This window comes from Narcine bancroftii, chromosome 12 (assembly GCF_036971445.1).
Source record: "Narcine bancroftii isolate sNarBan1 chromosome 12, sNarBan1.hap1, whole genome shotgun sequence".
Lineage (NCBI taxonomy): Eukaryota > Metazoa > Chordata > Chondrichthyes > Torpediniformes > Narcinidae > Narcine > Narcine bancroftii.
This window is the reverse complement of record NC_091480.1, coordinates 77530008-77557607: the sequence shown is the minus strand read 5'-3', so window position 1 is coordinate 77557607 and position 27600 is coordinate 77530008. Positions and strand designations below refer to the sequence as shown.

The 27600-nt window shown below is 42.5% G+C and overlaps 1 protein-coding gene across 5 annotated transcripts in view; it reads left to right on the top strand.

The window, feature by feature from the left end:
• Window positions 1-27600, top strand: part of LOC138747616 (protein AF-10-like) — a 222294-nt gene that overhangs the window by 36590 nt on the left and 158104 nt on the right. For 4 of the 5 annotated variants that reach the window (XM_069907001.1, XM_069906997.1, XM_069907000.1 and 1 more), the window contains exons 4-7: window positions 1146-1255; window positions 2239-2342; window positions 9684-9777; window positions 16937-17041. In XM_069907001.1, coding sequence (XP_069763102.1) covers window positions 1146-1255; window positions 2239-2342; window positions 9684-9777; window positions 16937-17041 — 413 coding nt within the window. The remainder of the gene's footprint in view (window positions 1-1145; window positions 1256-2238; window positions 2343-9683; window positions 9778-16936; window positions 17042-27600) is intronic. The other variant, XM_069906998.1, reaches the window with a different exon arrangement.

The following is a 27600-nucleotide window of genomic DNA, read 5'->3' as shown; positions in this document are numbered from 1 at the left end:
GCACCAATGAAGCAACTAAATATACCTAAGTACTTACACCGTGAAGCTAAACGTCCCAAACATTATAGTACCCTGAAATGGGGGAACTAAGTTTAAAAAGTGCTGTAATTTTTACATGGTCAAACCAAAATGTACACAAATAATCATGACTAAAATTTGGAATGTGCATTTTAATCATGTGAATTGTTTGAATTCAAATTTAAAACTCTGGAGCATAGGGGCAAATAGAGAACAAAGTGTCCCAAACATTATGGAGGGCACTGTGCCTCTCTGCTCTTGCATCTGCCTCTTTGTGTTTTCTCTCACACACACACTTTCCTTTTACAATTCAGTGCTGTTATATGTGGAATGGGTAGACATCTTGTTCCATAGCTGTTCCTTTCCCACTGAGGAAGTGGCTGGCCTCACTTGGCAACTGCCCAGAGATGTGGTTGGAACTAAGAGTCGTTTGCATTAGAAATGGGCAAGCAGACCCGATTGCTGGTGAGATTGAGCAGCCCCAAGCAATCGTTGGCAAGATGCTCCTGAGATGAATGGGCTCTCTCATTAATTGCCAGAAGGGCCTCTAGACCCAAGCAAAAACTCCACGCCATCAGATGTGGGGGTGAAGGGCGAAGGTGGGGTTTGAGGAGGGAGAGAGGGAGGCAATGGAGAGTCAGAGACAGATTCTGAGACCGTGTTCGTGTCCAATGCAGAGATTTCTGGCTAACGTTCTTAGTGTGGGATCAAGAGAGGGGTTATCTGCTTAAGATGCTGTTCTCAAGGGCCCATGTTCCACTGTGGTGAACATCAAATATTTTCATGCCACTGTTTTAAAGAGGGAGAGGTAGTTCTCTGTGGTTTTTCTACTCTTTGCCTCAGTCAAAATCATAGTGCTTTGCAATAAGTTCAAGTTTATTGCCATTTGATTATACACCATAGTGCAGGCAAACACACAGTACACCCTACACACAAATGACAAATATACATAGCGATCCAAAATAAAAATATACAAGGACCACACTTTAAATAAAGGGGTATTGGTTTGTTATTAACTTTGTAGTATTTTGTGGTAAAACTTTCTATTATTTGAATGCTGTTCTCTAGCGTACCATACACTGAGTTATTCTAGGTGGCATTATCTATGTTGTGTTTTCTGTCCTTAGGTTGGGCCCACGTAGTCTGTGCCCTCTATGTTCCTGAGGTGCAGTTTGCCAATGTTATCAGCATGGAGCCCATCGTGCTGCAGTATGTTCCTCATGAACGCTTCAACAAGGTAACAGCTTCAGCACCTCTTGGCAGGTTATTCTTTCCGCTCGCTGCCTGTCATGTGCCAGTTCTTTGATATGCAGCTTTATCAGCATCTACTTCCTGTTACTGTTTGCAGCTGAGAATTTTAACTCTGGTGCTTGGCAGTGTTTATTGAGTTGGCAATACCTGAGGAGGCCACTTGGGCCATCTGTATCTGTTGGCTCTTGGTGGAAGTAAAGCAGTCAGTTCCTACTTCTACCCCATAGCCCTTCAATGTTTGTCTGGTTTCCTTGGAGAGTTGATCTTGCTTCTGCTTTAGTTTCTTCAGACTGGAACAATACGCTCTGATTAGGTGGAGGTTATCTTCTTCAAAACTGAGAGGCTTAAGGGAGAATAAATTACCTGAGTATAAAATTATGACGGCCTATTTCACTTTGAGTAGTGTCAAAAAAGCAGGGACATAGAATTATACTTGGTATCAGATAGATTGGAGTGAGGAGAGGTTATGATAAGAGTTGTTGACAATAAGAATTTTAAATGTCTCTGCAAGCCAGTGTCAGCAGTAAGTATAAAGTTAATTGGTGAATGGGAGTTGATGCGTTAGGTTACAGGCACTAGAACATTGGAGGACCTTTCATTTGGATGGGAAAACAAATGAAGTCAGCCAGGAATGTGTTAGGATGATTGAGCACAAGCGATAACAAAACTATGGCTCAAAGTTTCAGCTACAGTAATTGCGAGGTAGAAAAAGGTGATATTGGTGTTGGAATAATTGGACCAAAGTAGGGGGCTAAGAGAAGGTCAGGTCAGCTTCAGGTGCACCCTCAGTGGTTAGGGAGCTAACTCCAAGAACAAAGTCTTGGTCTTGCTACTGTTTGGTTGGAGGAGATCCTTGCTGCATATATTGGTCTAGCCATTCCATGATGTTGGCTTTACTATTCTGAATGAAATCCGTGGTGTGTTTGCTAAAAGGCATTAACTCTCTACTTTCCTCCCGTCTGGTTCTAGACCTGTTACCTCTGTGAAGAACAAGGGCGCGAGAGCAAGGCGGCGACTGGAGCCTGCATGACCTGCAATCGGCATGGGTGTCGGCAGGCATTCCACGTCACTTGGTGAGAGCAGTTTCCTAACTTTCCCAGAACCTTCATTACCCTTTCAGAACTCCCATTTCTCAAGCGTAAAGGGGCTGAATTCCATTGGGTAACCAGAAGGTTATGGTAATTGTTTTCTGAATATGGAGAAACCTACAAAGCCTCATTGAGGTGCAGATGTGCATTGTACAATGTATAGGATAATAAACTGATTTTCATTATTAGACAAGATGGTTGTAGAGGGAAGGATGTTCACTTTTTAAAAAATTTCTTAAATTGAAACATACATCATGGTAACAGGCCATTTTGGCCCACGAGTCAGTGTTGCCCAAATTACACCCAATTAACCTACCCCCCCAGTAGGTTTTGAATGGTGGAAGGAAACTGGAGCCCCGGAGAAAACCCATACTGACAGGGAGAATGTACAAACTCCTTAGAGACAGTGCAGGATTTGAACCCTTGTCCCATTCGCTGGGACTGTAAAAGCATTGCACTAACTGCTATGCCATCCATGCTACCCCACGCGAACCCATGCTGTAGAAGAATCTGAAATTGAAAGAGTTGGAAATGACTTTAAAAGGGATTAAAGTTGGAGCTTTGTTCAGAGACTGGAGCTTTTGACCGTGAGAAGTAGTACCATAGAAATTTGTGTAGATGTTTTTTTAAGGAAAAGTGAGAGAGGCAGAAAAGACAAACCAAAAGGTGAACATGTGTTGGAGAGAGTAGAGCACCCAGTTCTTCTTCGATGGTCTATGGCCTGTTTCTGTGGAGTTCTCTTAAATTTAATTTACAAAACTCCAACAGTCATGGAAACGTACAATTACAGGTCATAGAAATTTCATGGCAGCAGGTCCACATCTCATTGACTCTATCCCAGCCCCCAAAGATCTATCCAAAGATGCTAGAGACTTGAACTGGAGCCCTTCATGCAGAGGAATCAAGGGTGGGGTATCATTTAGTAAAAACACAATGCTGTCCATACCTTGATGAAGGACTCAAGACCAAAACTTTGGATATGTATCTTTCTTGTGGAAAACCATGACTTTGTCTCCCTGATCTGGGAAGAGAGGAGTATTCCAAAGGATGTCAGAGAAGCTCCACTCATCGCCATCTGCAAGAAAAGAGAGCTGTTTGAATGAAGATTGTCCTGCTACCTGCCATGGCAGAAATTGTTGCAAGAATCTTCAATATTCCTTTCCAGTTGAATGCAGAGCCCAGGAAGAAGCACAGGAGTTGTGATCTTCACTCCATGTCTAATCCATGGTTGCTTTTGACTTCCAATGTATCTAGCAACATGGAGGGTTAGTGGTTCCTTCCCAAGTGTAGCTATCACTAAAAATTAGTCACCATCCATCATTGTGGTATGCAAGCTGTTCCTCAACAAATCCTAGTGCAGTATGAGGTCAAGCAAGGTTGTGTCATTGCACCAATCCTTCATCTTTCCTGGTGCATACTCTCACCCCAGACAGGCACTGCATCCCCATCCCCCACCATTTTGGTGGAGCTAATCTATAGGACATGTGGGCAACATCTGCATCCCAGAACCAACATCAAACCTGCTTAGGGCATTGTGCCACTGTAAGCACCTAACACTTGCAAGTAAGAACTCGAGGTGAGCTTGGAAGCATACAAGTCTGTAAATCTGTGAGAGAGTTTCGACCTAATTTCCACAATCCTCCAGAGAAAACTGTGAACTCAGCGATTGGTTGACAACATGAGTGTGGGAATTTCATGTCACATTCGGACAATGATGAATTTGTTCATAAACTACATATGGGATGTCAGGCTTGGCTAACATTTATTGCCCATCTCTAATTTCCCCAGAGTAATTTAACACATTTCAGTGAATCGCAAAAGTCTGCAGACACTTGTGATTATAGTAAAACCACAGAAATGCTGGAGGAATTCAACAGGTCTCGCGGCATCCATAGGAGATAAAGGTGTATAACCAACGTTTTGGGCCTGAGCCCTTCTTCAAAGTTCCAGCATTTTTGTGGTATTTTTTCCGACACATTTCAGCGTTAAGTGTTGACCACTTGCTATGAGGCGAAGTCATTCCATGTCAAGATGACAGAGCTCCTCTTCCAAGTGGTCATGACAATTTAATGTTCAGTGATTCCCATTGTTAGGTCTGCTTTGTTCATGAATGAGTGAGACAAACACCAGGCTGAGTCGAAATCAGGGTTCTTTGTTCTTTATTACCGGATTGTAACACTTGCGACTAACAAAGTTAGTCGGAGAATGCATTCTGCCGTTATCAGCAAAATGGTGATTTTTTATACCCTTGGATATGTGCTTAGAACATCATCATATCATTACTTGTCCAATGACTAAAACTGTTGCTATCCTTTCCCTGCTAGCTTCCTGCCTCTCAATCCATCAATGTCTCTCTTATCTTGTAAGTACAAGGATGCATTCACATCTTGTTACAGCCCTGCACATTCCCATCTCATGATGTTTTACCTAACAGGAGTACAAGGACACCTCCCCTTCTTGTTACTGCCCTGTACAGGGTAACTCCTTACACATTCCCATCTCATGATGTTTTACCTTACACCATCTCCTTGATTGTCCTGGAAAAGAAGTGTTTCATTCTTCACCCCTTGTTCTACTCCCCTTCCCAATCATTCCCTTCACAAGCAACTTGCCGACTATCCCAAAACATAATGTAGTCATTAATAAAAGTGATGATGAGTTTGTCATACACATTGTACTGAAATGGTTGCTTGCTGCAGGCAAACAGGTACTTCGTAAAAATAAAAACGACAAGGTCAAGGACAACTGCATAATTCATTAAATTAAAAAGAAACAATAGGTACAAAAATATAATATTCACAATTATTAGGCCATCATGGTTGGTGTAGTGGTTAGCTCAAAGCTATTATAGCGCCAGTGACCGGGGTTTGAATCCTGCACTGTCTGTAAGGAGTTTGTACATTCTCCCCGTGTCTGTGTGGGTTTCCTCTGGCTGCTCCAATTTCCTTCTGCTGTTCGAAATGGTCCAGTGGTTGTAATTGGGAGAAATTGGGTGGCACGGGCTCGTGTGCCAAAAGTGCCTGTTGCAGTGCTGTATGTCTAAATTTAAATACTTGTGCAAAAGTGCAGACTATCCTTTTGTGGTGTTGGAACAGTCCCAGATTCATTCATGAAGGTTCCTTCATTCATAAGAAGGACTTCGTTCCTGATCTGTTCAAGACCCTGATAAGTGTTGGAAAGAAACTTAGACTTGTTGGTCTTTGACTTCTGAAATTTGCCTCACTGCAGGTAGAGTGAGGTGAGTGGTTGTAATCAATAATGTGACTTGTGAATTATGGTTCCAATGGCAATTATTAGAATATCAGTAAATCATCTTCTGGGATTAACAATTCCATTAGGCACTGGTTGCGTTGACTGGAATTTAAAAAATTCCACGCTGATGATTGTCTGAATCGCAATCCTTTATAAACATGCTTAGATTTGAAACTGTGGCAGAAATATTTTGCCTTTAGCTTTATATAATCAATGTATTAGTATGTTAATGATGGATTCAAGTTTAAAGTTCATTTTCGAAAAACTTTGAAGGAAGCCAAATATTTTTTGGCAATTCAGTTCAGGGCCCAATTATAGAAACAGCATGAGTAAATGGGTAAAACGGTACTTGCTCGTTTTATCAACCCATCTTCCTGCTGTGTCTTTGTACCATCATGCAGTAGGGTCCCACTAGGCTTTTTACTACCCTGGGTTACCTCCAATCATTTGGGATCATAGATTTTTTGAGATAGGAATGCTCATGTAACGCACCCCTGCCACAACACTGTTTCTCTCCCCTTCTCTTTACCACTTGACACTTCATCCGGTTCCTGCCATTCCTTTCCACTATTTCTCCACAACTCTTCCACACATTAAAAAATAATATACTGCACATGATGCAAATCTGAAGTCTAACAAAATGTGGAGAGAAGTTGATGGCTTTTCGAGATTTTGGATCTGAAAAGTTAACTCTTGTTTCTCCATGGATATTACCTGTCCATGCTGAATTTTTCCAGCATTCTGTTTGCCATCTATTTTCTTTGCCTCACTTCACTTACCCTGATTCTTCTCTATCCCTTCCTCGAGCAATAATCCACTCTTTTGTGACCAAAATAGGTCAAGACAATCAAATAAGGGAGGAGTCACGTGATGGAGTAGTGGCCGGTCGGGGAACTCCAGCCCTCTCCGGAAAAGTTTTAAAAAAACAGAGAAAACACAAAGGCACAAACACGAAAATTAAAATAAAGTGAAAGTAAAGGTGGGAAGAAAATGGCAGCGAAGAAAGAAAAGTCGAAAGCGACGGGAAGAAGAGAAGAAGAAAAGACATCGGAAGAAGAAGGTGAACGCCTTACCTGTCCGTGGAGGCCCGCTGTGGAGAGAGAAGCCCGCTCCCTCAGGTCAGTCGAAGTCCCGAGCTCAGGACTACAAAAATGGCTCGCGGAGCCAAGCCAAAGTGCGCAACCGCGCATGCGCAAGACAAAAAAAACACTGACAGGAGGGGGGACCAGCTGAGGAGTCGATCTCCACAGCTGAGAATGACAGCCACAGCGCAACAACAAGAAGAGAACATAGAAAACAACGAGAACAAGAAAGAAGAGAGTAAAAAGAAATCAAGGAAACAACAGATGACCAACCCAGAGGAAGAAGAAGAACACAGAGAAATGGAAGAAGAAGGGAAGGGCAAGACAATGGATATTTTTTTTTAAAGAATATATGGAATCAGTAAAAGAATGGCAATCTCAAGAATTTAGTGAAATAAAAAGAAGAATTAAAAGTACAAAAGAAAAAATGAATAGATTAGAGATGGTCATGTCAGATGTAGGAAAAAGAGTGGACAAGGTGGAAGAACGAGAAACAGCCGTAGTAATGGAAGTAGAGGACTTAAAAAAGAAATTAGAAGAATCTAATAAAAAAGTTAGAGACACAAGAGCTGTTAGCTCAGAAGATAGATATAATGGAAAATTATAATAGAAGAAATAATATAAAGATAGTGGGCCTTAAGGAAGATGAAGAAGGCAAGAATATGAGAGAATTTATAAAAGATTGGATCCCCAGGGTCCTAGGAAGACCAGAATTACAGGAAGAAATGGAAATAGAAAGGGTACAAAGAACATTAGCCCCTAAACCACAACCACAACAAAAACCAAGATCCATTTTAGTAAAATTCCTAAGATATACAACAAGAGAAAATATATTGGAGAAAGCAATGAAGAAAATAAGAGAAGACAAAAAGCCACTGGAATACAAAGGTCAAAAAAATTTTTTCTATCCAGATATAAGTTTTGAACTCCTGAAGAAGAGGAAGGAGTTTAATACAGCAAAAGCGATCCTATGGAAAAAAGGATATAAATTTATGCTAAAGTACCCAGCGGAACTTAAAATAGTTATTCCAGGGCAGCAAAACAGACTATTCTCGGATCCGGAGGAAGCACGAAAATTTGCAGAACAACTACAAAACAGACAGAGAGATGAAGACATGTAACGAGCAAAAATGACCACGAACTATATGTATGTGTGTATATGTGTGTGTGTGTGTATGTATATATGTGTGTACATGAGTGTATGCGTATTTAACCATTTCATCAGATGCAAGGATCGACAATGAGATAGACAAAAGACTCTCCAAGGCAAATAGCGCCTTTGGAAGACTACACAAAAGAGTCTGGAAAAACAACCAACTGAAAAACCTCACAAAGATTAGCGTATACAGAGCCGTTGTCATACCCACACTCCTGTTCGGCTCCGAATCATGGGTCCTCTACCGGCATCACATAAAAAACAAAGAATTTGGACTCGATTTGGATGGAGCACAAAAAAGATTTGTTAGGATAGCCCTAGCTGTAGCAAAAAAATGTATTATGTCAGCCAGGAAATTAGAAGATAACTTGAGAATACAACAATGGTATATAGAAATGAATAAATGTATTCCATTAGAAAAAATAACATATAATTTAATAAATAATATTACAATATTTGAACAAATATGGGAGCCATACATGAAACATAATAGAGAAAACCTACCGGGGACATCTACCACCTAAAATGACAGAAGGAGAAGAGAATGAAAAGAATTGACTCAGTGGAATTTCTTGTTTATTTTTATTGAGTGACAACATTGTTTGACGGGTTTAATGTATCTTAGATTCTGAACTTTAAATGAATGGGAGGGGAGGTAGGGAGGGTGGGAGGGGAGGAGGGAGGGGGGGAGAAAACGACACTGTATATATTTGAAAAGGAAAATGTATCTATCTTGATCAATGTGGTTTATAGTGTGAAAAATAAAAAATAACAAAAAAGGCAATCAAATAAAATGCTTGTTAATTTTGTTCAATCATTATCCTGATAAAGATCTTGTATAAACAGTACGAAAAGATTGATGGGAACTTGTGTTCCTGTTCACAACACTTATTTTTCAGCAAACTGAAAGTAATTAGTCTTGCTCCAAGTTTATTGTCCATTCATTACTAAAGGAGCATCTTCCTGCCTACAGCTTTGAGGTGAGCTCTATGGCTGGCAAAGTTCACATAGTCATGGAAAATGCCCTTCAGCCCACCAGGTCTGTGCCAATCATCATGCTCCCATCTATGCACTAATTCTACCTTACCCCCATTTTATTCTTCTCTACTGGACATACAGTGACCAATTAGCCTACCAACCTGCACAATTTTGGCATGTGGGAGAAAATGGGAACACAGCAGGAAACCCATATGTTCATAGGGGGAACATGCAGATTTCTCACAGACAGCGCAAGCTTTTTGGATTGAACCCGAGGACAATGGAGCCGTGAGCTTACAGCTCTGCTAGCTGCTCCAAGGTGAAGCCTTCAGGAGTGAAAGATAACAGCCTATCATGGCCAGAGAGCTGACTTCAGGACAGCTTGTGGTTTTACAGATGTGAAGGTTGGGGGTGTAACCACTAGTACCCTGTATCACTGGTTGGGTGCAGGGGGTGCGGACTGCGCTGAGTGAACCAAAATAACTCTATAGCATTTTCTGTGCAGTTTCAGCAGAAATTGTGGTAAATTTTATTTGTGAACCAATATCAATAATATTTTTGAGAATGAGGTAATATGATATTGTAATTTAAAGGTGTAATTTGAATTTTGCTAGTTGTTTATCTCACTACTCTTGCCGTTACATTCAGTGATATACGGGAATTACAATTTACAAGTAACAATAGTGCAAAAAACATTACTAAGCATTCTGTATGGTCTGGTACGGGAGGAGGTCCATGGGGGTGTTGGGGCGGGGGGGGGGGGGGGTGGCAGGATGACACCATGAATTACTGCACTGGGTGACACCAGCCCAAGTGACGCCACTGGGTGTAGTTAATGTGCAATATGCTTCTCCCCAGCGCCCAGATGGCTGGCCTGCTGTGTGAGGAACAAGGCTCCGAAATTGACAACGTGAAGTATTGCGGCTATTGCAAGTACCATTTCAACAAAGTGGTAAGTCAGTTTAATGGCGCGACACCAGGCAGACTGCTCTCGTTCGTTTTCCAGCTTTTTTCTCCTCACTCCTCCCCTCATATACCACCAGGTCTCGACTCCTTATTGGGGAATGTTGTGTAGGCAGCTTCCATTCCCATTGCACAATCAGCCAAGGACCTTCATTCTGATCAAAGTTTGTAGAGGAATTTTGGTTAATCACAGCTGCACCCAGTCTTGCCTTGGCCCATTGTTCATACTTCTAAGTGGCCTGGATGTCATTTGGTATTAGAAACTCCTACAGTGTTTCATTTCCTTTCCTGGGGTGTTGTTGCTAATTTAGGTAACCCAATTTATTGCTAAGATAAAGGATCAAATGTGGGACATGTTGATACGCCTTAACTCTACATTGTATAAACTCTGGAAACCATTGGGTGAGCCCATAAACTGCTTTATGTGTTTCATTATCCTTATAAGTTGCCTGGCAGGAAGCACCTGTTCTGTGTCTGTCCTTATCCTTGCAGTCGGACCGTGTCTTGGAGAAACCTCACAATGTTTGGCTAAAACTTCAGTGTTAGATATTTGGATAGACTATTCTCAGAGTGACGACAGAAATTGGCACAGTAAGGAATGAGATAATAATCTACAAGATAAACCCCCTACTTGCAATGTCCCGACATACGATATTTCCTGATGGATCTGTTCTGGTGTCTTCTTGCGAAATCTCGTGGGTTTTGGCAAATCTCAGTTTTTTCACTCTATTTCAATTTACAATAATTTCAACTTGCATTGTGAGTCCCAGAACCGAACTCCATTGAAGTCAGGGTCTGCCTGTACGTTGGTTTAAAAAACACATCATGGGGAGGAGTGAGGGGCTGAGGTTTGAAAAGTTTTGGGGTTTAGGCTGAGACATTTGGTGAGAGAGAGGTGAAGGATGTGGGAAGAGGCAAGAAGACAGTGGGAGAGGTGCAGAGAAGTTGAAGCATTGTGGGGTTGTAGAGGAGGGAAGAATCTGTTGAGAAATACCAAAGGTAAGCATTTCCAAGGCACAGGAGCCAGCACTGCAATGTCAGATTGGCTCAACAGAAACTACCTGCTAGTCTGCTTAACATGAATTTGCATCACTGAGTATGAAGTTCAGTTTGAAAATGGTGACTCACTGCACCAAAAGGGTTGTGTGGTTCAATTGCCAGCATCTGATGTAGCAACTGGTCTGAGTCAAGACTGCAAAGAGGTTCATAGAAAAATCTATGGATGTATGCAATGCACATCCATGAACATTGTCCAAGTTCACAATATCATAGGTGCTTACAAGTGAAAAATGGTGCCTGTAAATTAGTTAACTGTCTGTGACGATGGGCAAATAGACTGTATTTTTAAAGATCTGCCAGCATTGGGGTGGGGCCATGGGATATTGCAGTTATTTTTGTTCATTCATCCTTCGTCATCTGGATGGCTGCAAGGAGGGAATTGTAACTTTACCTCCCAGAGGTTGAGCCAGAAGTTTAGGAGATGGCCCTAGGCATTGAATTGGGGATATTTGTGCCCGATTCCTTCAGAACCTGAGCCAAAGGTGAGGGCTGATTCTGGGTAATAGTCGCCAGGCAACCCAGCACAGCACTGAGGGGGTGCCTCACTGTCAGAGGTGCCATCTTTTCCCCACTTCCTTTCCCCCCCCCAGCCACCTCAATTTGTGGGGGAGTTTTTAAACTCCCTCCAAATGCTGACACGATTTTGAAGGAATATTTTAAAAAGTTGAAAGGTCACTTGAAACTATAAACAGGAGTAATTTTCAAAGTGTCTGCTGGTAGATGTGGCTCCCTTGAGATTAATGACAGGCATACCCCACCATCTGCAGAGAAACCTGTTTATTCTCTTCAAGCTTGTATCTGAGTCCATTTATTATCTCTGAATTCCATAATGCCAAACCATTTCCTATTCAGGTTGTACAGACTGCCAGATGGCCGGGAGTGTTAAGAGGCCTGTAGCACAGACACAAGGGAGTTTGGTGCAAGAAGGAATTCCCAAGATTTTACCTTCAGCGGTGTAATTATTTGCACCTTAAACTTGGGTTAGATTTTCCCCACATTGTCATGTTTCTGTCTGATATCAACAGCCTTGAACACCTGACTAACTGTTACACAGAATGATGTTATCTCAACAGCTTGTACACTCACTCTCCTATGTTGGTGTTTTTATTTAGCATCTCCTTCTGTTCCTCTGGTTCTGCTAAATGCATTTATTTTATTCCACCCATCCACTCATTTATTGTTTGACCTTCTGATTTCTTCCTCATATTAAAAAAAATTGAATTCCATTTTGGATTTATGGAGACCACATTATATCCATGAATTCTGGCGTTTGATTCCTCTGCCAATAGGAATGTCAGATCTACATCTGTAATTTTAATAACTTTTTGTTGTTTCCATTGGACAGAGCCTGAGTTCAAACCTGTTAGTCTGTCAGCACTCATGTACATTTTTTTTTTGCACCTTCTGTAATGCCCTTCTTTATTGCTGTGTTTGAGCCTAGATCAGCGAGCCACAGTGGCCATCACAGTCTCTGCCCTTAGATTCCCAGTATATTTTACCAGGTGATGTGTGATCGGTCAGAAGCAGGAACCTTGCCACAGCATTCATAATTTCCCTCCTTTCTTGCATCATGGACCTCAGTTGGAGCATGCCAATTGTAGTCATCTGAATGTCACAGTGTATGGAATCATCCTGAATCAGCATGGCTGCTGTGCTTGTGCTGAAGTGGATTAATCAGCTAATGGACAAAGTCCTTATCTTGCTGAATCTGTGCTCTGGATGCAGGTTTTGTGATGGGTTTGAGGGCTGGACTGAGAACAATACAGCATGATAGATTGGTTGCGTGTGGGAGGATTTCTCCACCTGACTGAGCCGAAGGCGTCATGGTCATATTATGATAGATTTTCTGGAAAGCTGTGTGCCTGAGAGGGTTCGCTTCAAGATGATCATGAAAAGGAAACCCTCCATCTCAAGTGAGCCCATTCATAAGCTCAGAACTTCCCAAAGTGCTTTACAGCCTGTGAATTGTTGTATTGAAGGAAATGCAGGAGCCAATTTACACATTAAAAATTATTAGTTCATTGGCATGAGAGAGTAGCTGGTAATGCATTTTGCCTAGAACGGGATAGCCTTGAATAATTTCCCCGTAGCAGTGTAGGCTGAGAGCTGACCTGTAGAGGCACATAAAATAATAATGAGCAAAGATGTTGTGAATATCCCCAAGGTAGAAGAGTCTAAAACTACAGGTTGAAGATGAGAGGAGAATGAGGGTGATCTTTTACACACATGGTGATGAGTATGTGGAACGAAAAGCTGGAGGAATCAGCTGCAATTCCGACTTTGAAAAGACATCTGATGGGTACATGGATAGGGAAGTGTGGAGAGATATGGACTAAATGGGACTAGCTAAGCTGGGAAAGTCAATCAACTTGATGAGTTGGGCTGAAAGGAATGTGTGACTGAGAGAGCAGATGAAGGAATGTGTGACTGAGAGAGCAGATGAGGGTCCCATATTGGCCAGCAGGTTCCCTTCCCCATGGGTCAGGAAAAGCAGAGGAGACAACCGCAAGGACGGTGACCATGGTGGTGAACAAGTGAGGGGGCTGAAAGACCCACCCATGCGGTGGGCTGCTTGCGTCTTGAAGCCAGGAGGTCCACTGGGGAAGGCTGTGGCTGTGCACCTCTGGAGACTGGCTGAAGAGGTACCAGGTATTGGAACCAGGATGCGAGGGGATGCATAGGGTACTGAAGGGTTCCTCATCAAGTCAAAGGTTTGGGTCTGGAGCTCAGATTGCCAGTGGTTTGGACTGGACTGGCTGCAGAAGCGCTAGAGGTGAATCTATGGACTTAGATGATTTCTCCTCTTGTGGTCATTTGTGTGGTGAAGTTGATCTAAATGTGAATATGGAGAGTTTCCAGAGCTAATCAAGGGGCTCATTGGCTGAAGGACGCACACAGGCTCTAGGCTGCTGGAGATTGGCTCATGTAACCAGGTATCGGAACTGAGATTTGGGAAGGTGCTGAGGGCAAAAAGGGTTCCTAAAGGGTCCTGGTCAGCTTTAGATCTGGAACTTGGGTGGTTGATAGTTTGGACTGGAGTCTGTGCGACTGCTGAGGCAGATCCATGGACATTCAGTGACTCGGAGGGGTCTCTCTTTCACTTCTCATTATTAGAGGCAATGGGGAATGTTTGCCTTACGGCAGACAAAAATTGAAGTATAATGTTTTTAATGTATTATTATGTCACAATAAAAATGAACCTTGGAACATCGAGATTGGTGTGAGATCAGAGATGCAGGTTTGATTCTGACCTTGGGTGCTCTTTGTGTGGAGTTTGCATGCTCTCCTGTGACTGCGTGGGCTTTTGTCAGGTGTTTTCGTTTATTCCCACATCCTAAACGATGTGCTGGTTGTCAATCACCCCTTTATTGTACGGAAATGGCACAAGAATCGAGGGGAAATTGATGGACATAGAGTCACAGAGTTTTACACCATGGAGACAGGCCTTTGGCTCAACTCGTCTATGCAACCAAGGTGCCTACTTCAGCTAATCCCATTTGCTGAAAGACCCAACTGTCTCTCAACCATTCCTATCCATGTACATTGGCTAAATGTCTGAGGAAGGCCTGTCTGAGAGAATAAGTTGCAGGGAAATAAGAGGGGAGACCTGCCTCATTGGGAGCTGCATGAATCAGACCGGATTTTAAGACCATCATTAGTTTTGTGATTATCATTTGAGAGTAAAAACACAATGCTGGAGAAACTCAACAGGTCAGTGTACTTGATATAGGAAAGGTAAAGATACATAACCAATGTTTAGTGCTTGAACCCTTCATCAAGAAATGAGCAAAATGTAGGTCACCTGAATAAAATGGGGGGGGGGGAGGTGAGGAAGAGGGGCAGGGGAGAAGCATAGTCCCACAGGCAGGAGGTAATAGCCAGTTATACAATCCAATGATCATTGTGGGATCAGAGGCGGAAAGCTTGAGCAAATTTGGGTTCTTGGGAGTCACTATCTTGGAAAATCTTTCCTGGACCCAACGCAGTAATGACATCGTGAAGAAAGCGCATCGGCAGCACTACTTCCTCAGGAGTTTGTGGAAGTTTTGTTATGACACCAGAAACACTGGCAAATTTCTACAGAGTGTGCTGACCGGCTGCATCGTGATCTGGTATGGGGACACTAATACCCCTGACTGTATATCCCTCCAAAATATAGTGGACACAGCCCAGGACATCACAGGCAAAACTCTCCCCATTATTATACATCGACAGGGAACGCTGCCATCGGAGGGCAGCAGAAATCAAAGACCCACACCACCCAGTACATGCTCTGTTCTCGCTGCTGCCATCAAGAAAGAGGTGTAGGTGCCACAAGACTCGCACCACCAGGTTCAGGAACAGCTGCTCCCCCTCCACCATCAGACTCCTCAACAACAAACTCAATCAGGGACTCGTTTAAGGACTCTTGTGCACTTTATCGATTTTCTTTTGTTCACTCTGTATTGCACAGTCAGTTTGTTTACATTTGTTATCTGTTTATGGTTTTGTTTACATGTTTACTCATTTACATTTATTCTTTGCACTACCAGTTAGTGGTAATTCTGCCGTGTAATTCAGTGTTGTATCTGATGTCATGTGTGCATTCTGACATTAAATCTGAAATCTAATAACTGGATAAGGGAGGGAGAGAATACCAGCAAACTTGGGGAAGGGAGTTGGTTCTTTGAATGGAGAGGGAAGGGCATAGAAGCAAATGGGGGAGGGGGGATGGGTCTGAATGGAGAGGGAAGGGCATAGAAGCAAACAAGGGGAGGGGAGATGGCTCTGTGAATGGAGAGGGAAGGGGGTGGAAAAAAGTCTAGCTTTTACTGACATTTCATGTTAATAGCATGGTCCCATAGGTAAAAAAAATCAACAAAGAAATGTCTGCTCTGCCTTATTAGTTGAGGCCAAGTGTTGCGCCTCCCCTGGAGAAAATGGCTAGATTGTTTACAAAATGTGATCTTTTACCTCCTTGGTAAGAGCAGTGCCTTGCTCTCATGGCTGACCTGAAAGGTGATATTCCTGACCATGCTGCATGCCCTCAGTGTGGGGGTATTGCTGGAGGTTGGCCGTGACACCAAGGCAAGACTAGGATGCTCACTAGTCAGCAAACCACAACTAATTCCCTCTGGGAAAATTACCCTTAGCTTTGCCCAGTGGAGGATTGTGACTAACCTGAGAGATCCTTGCAAGTGGCCAGTACTGGTGCAATGGGTTGAATGACCATTTGTGTTGCAATTTTTCTGGAACCAGGACCTGGAAATCGTCACTTCCTCAGTCTGTTTGAAGTACTTGTTTATTTTTAACTTTCTGGTTTCTTTGACCGTTTACGGGGAGCAATTTAATCTTGGGAAATTGGTGGAATTGTGCAGGGGGGGGGTGGGGCAAAGGTGGGAACCTCTGCTCTGATCCAGAGATCAGACCTCATCAGTAGTTCTTTCCTGGCCTCTGCCACTGGCATCTTGTGTTGATGCTGGTGGCTGAGTCGCCTGCAGCTTGTAGCTTCGTCTCAGAGGTCCTGGGCTGTGGTTGACATGTACCACCTTTACCGGAACCACAACATGTGTTGAATGTAAACTGCTTAAGATCTGAACCTCCAGTGTCTCTGAGTGCATTCATTCTCCACCCAGTGTTTGAAATGGGACACCCAGTCTCTGAAAATGAGAGCTCGAGCTCAAGATCAAATCAAAGCGCAAGTTAGAACTACTTGCCCATGGTTGGCCACTGGTGGTTGGGGTGAGTGCATTAATGCAACAGTTGGTTTGGGAAGCTACACCAAAATAGTGGGAAAATTAGCCAGGGATCATGGTCCTGAACAGTGACATCCTTTGACAAACACAGGTTAAAGATGTGGAGTAAATTGAGCCTGCTTTAATCATTGCTGGGGATTGCAATCATTGAACAACTGCCTCCAAGAGATGGGGAAAGAAAACTGGCTAATTTATTTTGCAAATACACACTTAAGGCCATGCGAAAAGCAGGAAAGTTTTTTTAAGAAACATCAATAAAATCCTTTCTGAAGCAGTTTGCTAAATTGGATTTTTTTTTAGCATGATAACGCTTCGATTTCTATTTAACTTTTAAACTCTTTTTGAATTCTGCAGAAGAAATGTCGGCATTCAGCTAACACAGCCTATGACCAAGGCCTCAGTGATTCATCCTCTCACTCTCAAGATAAACTGAGCTCCCTGTATGACAGACAGAGAAAGGTTTGTGTTAATCTTGTATTAACCTAAAAGTTAGGGCAGATTGAATAATAGATGGAGGCCAGATCTGTGGCCAACTGTGTCATTGCTGTTGTGAAAATGAGAGAGTCCGGAATTAGGGATTTTTGTGAACAAAAATGCACCTGTTATCAATCCATTGGTTAGATAACTCGTGGAGAAGAGAGTGATGGAAGGATTAGGGTTAATAGGGTCATCTCCCAACAGATCCACTCTAGTCCCCAGCAATACCTGTGGCTGTCGATGAAATTTCAGTTGCAATACTCTTTTAGTCTTGAGCTTCAGGAGAGAAAATGAGAAAGGAAAAGGATTGCAGACTCAGCAGGGCAGCAACATGAATTCCTACCAATATTTGCCAATCAAGAATGCGTTAACATCTCATTTCATTTGTTTCAAGTTGTTACCAGATCTCCCTACCCAGCAGACAAGAGGGTTCTGTCTTACAAAAGCATTGCATAATTCCACCAAGCACGTTGAATTGTCTGATCCATTTATGGCTACAAAGTCTAATTGCCGTAAATAGTAATGGTCTGTGGTCAATTAGAGGCCATTTATCGTTCCAGATTCCTTTGTGTTTCAGATTTAATATTTGCAAGATGTTACTCGTTCATTGAGATTAATTTCTGTTTGATTGTGATTTGTTGCATTAAAAGAAAATACATAATGGAATGTCATGTTTTTGAATAAGTCCCAGCCATAGGAACATGCAATTGGTTGTCATCTTGAATGCCAACAGTCATATTGGATGCAAATATTTCTTCTATGTCCATCTGTTCATACAGTGTTTAAGATGCAATGTGCTCTTACATAAAAGGCCAGACTCCTTGTCTCATAATTTTTTTTTCCTCTCTGACCAGGGGCTAGCAGTTTAGAAGCAGTTGCAATTGCTGTCTGGCCTAGTAGTTTACAGTGAACCACAGTTGCCAACATTTAACTACTTCATTCAATTGCTTTCAAGCAGTACTTTAGGTGTGACCTTGATGGGCCGGGTCAAGTTAGCAGCTGAATGCTCCCATCTATCTCTAGAAGCTAGTCCTTGTCTGCCTAATAAATTATCAAAAATTTTAATTTTATTTTTACTTATAGCATGGTAGAAGCCGATTGCAACCATTGAAACCCGTGTCAATTATGCCCAAATTAACCTACAACCCGCACGTTTTGGAGGGTGGGAGGAAACTGGGGCATCCGGGGAAAACTCACGTAGACAGGGAGACTGTACAAACCTCTTACAGACAGCGCCGGATTCAAACCTGGGTTGCTGGCGCTGTAATTGCGTTGTGCTAACCACGTTGCCCAAATGCTGCAGGACACTTGTCTGTGTGGAGAATTTGTGCAGTGTTTTCAGGATCTAATATTGATTTTGTATGAATCTGCCTTGTTTTGTGAAAAATATTCAGCCTTTCAGTATTGAATGTAGTGTTACCACATCCCAAGTGAATGAACAATGTGATGCAGTACCAGTTTGACAAGTGCTATATGAATATAATCCATTCTTTGATTCCATTTATTGATTTGAGGAGTACTTTGTCATCTTCTGCTAGCTAACTTTATCCTCTGCTTTATTTTTTTATATATATAATGGTGCCTGGATTACACCCATCCATTTGAAAGTATTGCTCATTTTGGGGTAACTACCTTCGAAATCTGTTATATCCCACAGGTTCGTGTTAATTGTGATTGATGTGGTATCTGGTTATTTCCCTGTTCCTGATGAGCAATATTGCATCAGTTGGGACAACGAAGGTGGTCTTTGAGCGGAACTTACTTGAGCGACCTGACTATCTTTGGCCCGTGGTATCTGTTGTGTTTTATTATATTATATTTTCCATTTCTCCATTTGATCTATAATTTGTTGTTATACCGATTTTTCTGCTGATGTACCAACCTTGAAAGTGTAACTGATTCCTCGCTATCTTTTGGGTCTTTTTGTGCTCTTGGAATGAATTGCTGTTGTTGGACTTTCAACACCTCTCCCTTCATCTTTTTTCTCAAGATGAGCAAATGTTTGAGAGCACTCAGCAATATTGTTTCTGCAGGAATCCCTTTACATGAACACATGGCTTTGGAGGTGGAGTGGTGTTGAACTGTTGGATCTCTTTTTAAAGTTGCTGGGAAGGATTTAATCTAGCCAGATTCAATTGCAATATTCTGATCTTTGCTGTAAGATTTCTCCAGGCCTCACTCCAGCCACCTTACACAAAGTACAAGGTTCCTTTTATCGTCAAGTAATAATACTTCAAAAATATAACATACATGGCATACTTTAACTTTTGCCTGCCCTAAGGCAGACTTAGAGTACCATTAGTACTGCTGTGCGCCCCTTATATTCGGAGAAAAGATGCAAAACAGTCACTGAGTGCCTGTGGATTCACCTCCACATCCTCTGTAGCCACACAGATTCCTGTTCGATTCATCGGCAACCCAAGCTCCTGATCCAAACCTCCGACTCTGTCAGGAAGCCTTCAGCACCCAGGACCCTTTAAGAGCCCTTATTGCCCAGATCCAATTACTGGTTTCCATGAGCTAGTGTCCAGCATCCTGCTGCCTGTATGGGTCCCCTAACTGCGAGTCCCTCAGCCACTAAGACGCTCACTGGTCCACTACCGTGGTCACCATCTTGTAGGGTTCTCTCCCATGCTTCTCCTTCTCAAGTGGAGGTGTTTTGCCCGTTTCTGGTGCCCTGAGCCAGTCCACTGCTCCCCTGGAGTCTGAGCTCCCTCCAATTCCCTTGTGGCTGCCGCTGAGCACAGGCACCCCCATCGTGGGTACAGACCAAGTTTACTTACAAACCCTGTCGGCTGCTGCATCAAGCCATTTAAAGCCTCTATGGTGCCGTTGACATTAGGACCAGACGATTGAAACTTTCAGAACAGCACTGTGTCTCTGCACTCCCAGGTCTGCACTAGCGGCGATGCTGCCATTACTGCAGCTCCGCCAATGCTGCAATTTTTTTTTGTAACCTCCTCCAGGTCTACTCACCTCTAAAATCTCACCCCAATTAGAGCTCTTTGAACTCTGTAGCTTTCATCTCCATTTTGCCATTCCTTCAGCTCCATAGGTCCCTGAAGATGGGAATTTCTTCCCTAAGCTTCTCCATCATTCTTCAGATAGTCCTAATATCTGATGACTTTAACTTTTGGTCACCTGTCCTCATCCTAACTTTAAGTAGCTCAGTGTCAAACTGTGCATCTCAGCCCTGCTGAGGTAGTTATTGTACAAGAAGGTATAGGGACAGGAAGCTTTGTTCAACTCCTTGAGCCCATTTTGCTATTCAGTCTGGTGGAAACTGGTCAGATCCTGGTCTCGGCTCCATCTTTGCAAAATCTTTAAACTCCAACACAGTCCAAAAGTCTTGAACTCATCCAATAATTCAGCTTCCATTACCCTCTGAGCATGGAATTCCAATGACAGGATTCTCTGAGAGAAGAAATTCCTAATCTATGTCAGAAAAGACATCCCATCTCCTGAAACCCAGTCCTGGTGCCCCTATTAGAGGTCCCTGTCCATCCTTTTTGGAATGCTTTAAATTCCATCAAGACCACCTTTCATTCTTCTAAATTTGAAAGAATATGATCCCATAATTTCCTCATGAAACAACTCCCAGCCACAGGAGTCAGCCCAATTATGCTGAAAATCCTCCTGTGTAAAATGAAGATGGATGTTCATTTTGGTTTATTTAAAACATAAAATACACACAAGGTTCGTAATAGAACTTCATGCACAAAAGTGCTGGAGAAACCCAGCAAGTCCCGTAATGTCAATAGGAGGCAAAGTTGTGTAACCATTGTTTTGCACCTGAGCCCTTCGACATTTCACTTCTTCATAGAACTTTTCATTTACTGTCAGCAACTTCCATATTCATCCAGAAGCAATGGAAGGCACCGGAGATGTGTAATATTCTGGGGAATTGACTATTATCTGGTAACCTATCTATGCTTATCTGGACAGATGTGCCTCCTAAGTTAGGGCTAAGGAGTTCCCTGTGGACAACAAATACTTTGGGGTAAAAAAAAAACATGGTTATATTGCAGTTTTAAGGGACATTTGATGATCCTTTAATTCTTTATAAGAAACCCTATGCATTCAATGTATATTAACAAAGGCATCTTAATGACGTTCTCATCCTTGATCAATAACGCTAAGTCTGCATCAACAGAGTACAATTTGACTTGAAATTCATTTCAATGTCTTCAATAGAATGAATTTTGGGGTCAAAGCACAATGTGCTGAGGCCACTGTATAGCACCACCATCAAGGATAAATGTCTCAGCTTTGTTTTTTCTGGTTTGTTTTGGCAGGTTTTATGCCTCATTCCACTTAGCAAATATTTGGGAGTGTGTTGATAGGAGAAATCCTAGTTTAATTTTCATGCGCTCTTTGGAGCAAATGCAACGCTTGAGAAATAATGTGATTGTAATCGTTGCACCTCAGTAGTGCAACAAGGTCAGTGATTGTTCCCTTTGTGCATTTCAACACAGGTAAACCTCACTGCCTTGTACAGGCCAGTAGCATCCTAAATACTGAATTACTCGAGAAAAATCAAATATTCGGCATGTCAGGTAGTGTCTGGGGAGGAGTAACAGTGATGTTTCAGCCTGATGTACTGTGATATATGGTTGTACAGCATAGAAGCAGGCCCTCAGCCATCACGAGCACATCGTTCATTTTACCCTTTTGTAATGAACCTATGTACCTGGCTTGGTTTATAGCAGAAGGTATCGCTTGGTGCCTTGGTGACACAAGTGATGGTTTTTGTGCTTTGTTACTGATCTGGAACATTGACCATGTTGCATTGGTCTTTTGATGTAGCATCGTCCATTGAATCAGAGATTGTATCCCAAGCCTAGAGCAATGTCTGGCAAGCTGCATTTTTCGAACAGTGGGCCCTGCTGTTATGTGATTATTTTGTACTTAAAAGCTTTCATCTGGTTGTGTTTTGCTTTTTTGTTGCTTCACGTCTTATGACACATCATAAGGGTACTTTAAATACTCATGATATACAGGGACCACATTAAAGGCATCCTTATCTAGGCAACTTGAAAATCGAGCATGTAAGAGATAAATAGTTTTGGCAATGATACTCAAGCTGAACAAAAGTAAAACTGATCATTTGTATCAGATTGTTTTAAAAATTTTAATTAATTTAGACATGTAGGCCCTTTGGTCTACAAGTCCATGCCACCCAACTACCTCAATTAACCTATGACCCCATACATTTGGAAGGGTGGGAGAAAACCGGAGCACGCAGAGAAACCCATGCAGAACATACAAAGACAGCATTAGATTTGAAAGTGGGTCGCTGGCACTGTAATAGCATTGTGCTAACCACTACTCAAACTGTGCTGCCCTGAGGCAATGTAAGCTTCAAAAATGATTATTGGAAATAAAAGCTTGAGTGGAACCTCGGCCTCTCAATTCCCTGTCATCCATTAAGATCGGGGTTGATTTTCTTCCTCCAAGGAACTATCATTCTCATCTCTAAGCATCTACAACCTCTAGATGAAAGAGACATTGATCTCTATATGAACAAAGAAATTCAGTTGCTGTATCAATTGAAAATGTTTTAATTCCAACATTTTCGTTAAATTCGGAGAAATCTTTGTCGCAATACACACGAGTGCTGGAGGAATGGAGGAACTCAGCAAGTTATGCAGCATCCATGGAAAGCAATGTCTGGTCGAAGTTTCAAGCCTGAACCCTGCATCCCTGTATGCTCCATTTGGCACTTGGATTAGTGTTTCAATTTAAAAAAAAAAGTTAGATATACAGCATTGTAACAGGCCAATTCACCCTTGCGAGTCTGTGCCTCCCAATTTACACCCCATTAACCGAGATCCCATACAGTTTTTGCAAGAACATCTGCCACAGGACACTCCCAGAGCAACACTGTTTCAGTAATATCCTGGATGTTAACTTCAGCTCCATTTATGAATACTTTCCTTTCTCTCTCTGACCATTTTTCTTTACTCCCTCCCTCCCCCTCCCCCTCCCTCCCTCCCTTCCCCCCTCCCCTCCCTTCCCCCCCCCCTTTCTCTCCTCTCTCCTCTCTCCCCCCCTCGGATGAGGGTGCAACACACTGCTAGAAGAGCCACCATCGTAACTGTAATTGACCCCTCGCTCTCCTCAAGAAACATCCCTGCAATTGGTTGCCTGGTCGCTCTATTGTAAGATGTATTACTTATCCACAGCAACTAAAATTTAAAAAGTTTCCATTACCTGATGAGATGATTTTTACCCCAAACTGCAGACCCATTTATCTCTCACACAAAAGCTTTTAAAAGGAAATGTGAAAGAAATATTTATTCTGCAGGTTGCATAATATGCAGTTTGTATTAGTTTTGAATTGCAGCGTTTTGCAGTTTGTAAATGAACTGCTGCACTTCTGATATTGCTACATTGGCAGAAAAAGCATCTTTGGATGACGAAGTGCTACAGAAATGCATCTTTTTCACTGTTGTTACAGCTGTTCATTCAATATGAATCTGCTTAAAAACCAAACAAAAGGTTTCAGCTCATTATTGAACAGTTAGAATCCAGGAAGTGTGCTTTGTGTCAAACTGAACCTAACGTAAAATGGGGTGGTTTCCTGCATCAAACAGTTACATAACAAGTGAGATCACCTTTTTGAGCTCTGGCAGCTTTATGCTTTAGTTCAAGTTCATTATCATCTGCTGGTACAAGTACAACCTGATGAAATAGTGTTCTCCGGTCCTCAGTGCAAAACATTCAAATATTCATAGAAAAATATCACACATACAGGCAGATGATACATATCCAGTTCGTTTCTACATGTATAAAAATAAATATTGTTAAATAAATAATAGTCTCTGAGGGATTTTCTGAGTGGTTCTACAGTCTCACCGCCTGTAGGAAGAAATTCTTTCTCATCTTTCTGGCTCTGTTACTCTTGTATCTCTTTCCCAATGGGAGCATCTGGAAGATGCTGTGTGCGGGGTGGATAGGGGATCCTCAAAGACTTTGTGCACCCTCTTTAGACGATCGTAGTAGACCACATCAATGGAGGGGAAGGAGACCTATTAATCCTCTCTGCTGCTTTTATGGTCCTGTGGTTTGACCTCCAATCCAATGCTCTACAGCAAACCAGGATGCTCTAGATCAGGGATGGCCAAACCTGCTTATCATGTGAGCCACATACAAAAAACTTCAGATGTTTGAGAACTGCAACAATCATGTGATCGCAAGCCACGCCCACAGTAGATCCACTATTGTGAGCACCAGCTTGTACGATTCCGGTCTCAGCTAATATATTTCTGCGAGCTGCACATTGCATGTCAAAGAGCCGCATGCGACTCTCAAGCTGCAGTTTGGCCACCCCTACTCTAGATGGAGCTCCTGTAGAAAGTTAACAAGATGGTAGCATTGCCAACTTGTCTTCTCAGAAAATGCAGCGTGAGGAGACATTCTGGGTCCAGGATAAATGACTTCTTAAGTGAACTCCAATGAGCCTGGTGCTCTCCACTCTACTACAGAGTTGTTGATGTGTAGGGAAGGTGGTTGTTCCTCGTCCTCCTGAAGTCCATGATCATCTCCTTTGCCTTGTCCGCATTGAGATTCAGATTATTATTCTCACACAATATTGTGAGATTTTCCACCTCTTCTCTGTGGTGCGACTTAGCGTTGTTGCTGACAAAACCAACCTCTATAGTGTTATCTGCAAACTGTTGGAGATGGGTCTAGCAATGCAATCGAGGGTCAAGGCTGAGCCCACAGCCCTGTGGTGTGTCAATGCTCAGCGTGACCGCTTTACTGTTCTGCTCCTGGTCTGTGAGGGTGAGGACTTATCGTGGCTGGGAGATGGTGTCTCTGTTATCTTTCCAAATTGCCCTATTTGTCTAATGGGAGTGCAGGTTGGGAGTTCCCATCAGCTGCAAGACCTGGGCTCCCAGCAGGAATCAGAAATTCTAGTACAGAGGGTTTTTTTTTGCCATATTCAATTTCAAGATGTTATCTGCTCTCTCCCTATCTTTCTGTCAAAATGTGCAGAGCACAAACTATCTACTGCAGTATCAACATTACAACAGTGTCTTTGTTTACCATAGTGCCCTTTGGACCATCCCAAGGTCAGGGGAGAGGTTTTCTAAAAGCTAATTCCTTATGGCTGTAAAGAGCATCCCCACCCAATCTAATCCTGTCCTCACCAAAGCTCCACACAGCTGCACCTCCTTGCAATGCCAGCCATGCCTCATTTCAACTTGCATACACTTTTATTTAATGAAAGGTAATGGAGGGAATTGAGGTATATGCTGTACTGGTTGGAACTAGCAGAGGTCAGCAAATGCTAATTGGTTTGAGTTTTCACCCTGGCCACTTCCTGACCCATGCATTTCACTTCAACAAATCCATCACCCAAAGACACATGCTTAGTGTGATATGACCTAGAAGGAGCCATTGGCTCATCCATCTATGTCACCTGTCGGAGTATACCATCAATCCTAGACTCACACTTTCCTTGCAACCTGTTCTGTCTCACATCGTCAGAAATTGCACCCCACTTTTTGCCTGTCCATGTACCGTGACAATTGAACCTACCAACTGGCAAATCTTTGACCTGCTCCTGATCATGCTCCTGACCCCTGACTGCAAAGCCAGATCCAGCTCCAACAAAATCATCAAGTTTGCAAAAAACACGACAGCAATTGGCCTCCTCAGCAACAAGATTAATCACACTACAGAGGAGAGGTGGAAAACAACCTGAGCCTCAATGGAGACAAGACAAAGGAAATGATTATGGACTTCAGGAGGACCAGGGATGACCAGCCTCCACTACACATTATTATCTCAGTAATGGAGAAATCAGTCTTCTAGGGATGAAAATGGAGCACCCTGCGGAATGCTGGGTAATCATGGAGACGACTTGTATCCTTCCTATTGGTATTTGACCTGTTGAGATTGAAAGCAGTGAACCACATAGTCTTCTGGCCTTCCTAATTGAGAAGGGTTCTGCTTGCATTCCAGAGGAATTAAGGGATATGGGGAGAAGGCAGGTAGGTGGAGTTAGGTCATAGATTAGCCATGATTGTATTGAATGGCGGAGCAGGCTCGATGGGCCATTTTTGGCCTACTCCTGTTCCTACTTCCTATGTTCCTATGTTCCTATGAGACAGTTCAGAGAAGATTCGTAGGATGTAGACTGACATACATGGAAATGTTTACCCTTACGTTCAGTGAAATTAAGAAAAAGGAGGTGGTGTTCCTGAAATGTAAGATTCTGAGGAATTAAGAGAAGGTGGAGATGTTCAAATTCGAATAAAGGCTTGTCCATTTGAGATGGAGATGAGGAGGTAGTTCTTGTGTGAGAAGGTTGTATCTCAGATTGCAATGGATGCTGACTTTTTTTTAGATATTTTTATAACAGATACACATAAGGAAAAAAAAACAAGTGAACAAAATTTCTCCCATGTTCACAATTGAAAAATAGCAAAAATAAAATTCATTCAAGTAAAGTATGAAGTCCTAATGTATATTAATAAGATATATATTACTGCATTAAGCAGAGAGTCGGAGTATGCTTCTCTGTCTTCCTTGACCATACTTTCACCATCTTCACCACTGGTGCTGTGGTCCTCAGTCTCTATGTTTGTATGCTGGGAATAGAGGTACAGCCAGGTGACCCAGGAGGGAGTCAGGGGAACACGATCCAGACCTCATCAAGGGCTCAGTAGTGGAGAGGGTCAAGAACTTCTAATTCCTGGGTATCAACATCTCCGAGGATCTATCCTGGAGCCTCCATGTTGAAGCCATCACAAAGAATGCCTGCCAGCAGCAAACTTTGTGAGCTGTCTGAGGAGATTCAGTATGTCACCGAAGACTCTTGAAAACTTCAACAGGTGTACCGTGGAGAGCTTTCTGGCTGGTTGCATCACCATCTGGTATGGAGGCACCAAATCTCAGTCCTTTTTTAAAAATAAAAACTCTAGAGGGTTGTTAACTCAGTCTGCGACATCACAAGCACCAGTCTTCACTCCCATCGAGGTCATCGACATGAGGTGGTGTATTAAAAAAGCAGTTTCCACCTTCAAAGACCCCCACCACCCAGACCATGTCCGCTTCACTCTGCTACCATGAGGAAGAAGGTACAGGAGCTTACTGTTCCAGATTTCACCACCACCCCTGGCAAGGCATTACAGGTGCCCACAGATCTCTATATAAAACGCTTACCCCGGATGTCTCCTTTAAACTTTCCTCCCTTAATTTTGTACAGATGACATCTGGAGTTTGCTCTTCCTGCCATGGGAAAAAGGTGCTGTCTGTCCACCCTATCTATTCATCTTAGAATCTTATAGACCTGTAATAAGTTTCCTCTCATCCTTCTGCGCTCCAAAGAGAAAAGTCCTAGCCCTGCTAACCTTGCATCATAAGACTAATTTTCCAATCCAGGTAATATCCTGGTAATTCTCCTCTGCTCTTGCTTCATAGATTCCACATCCTTCCAATAATGAAGTGGCATAAACACATCGAAAATTAATCTAAATGTGTTTGAAGACATTCTATTTTCAGTTCCAACCTGAAACCCACTCTCTGGC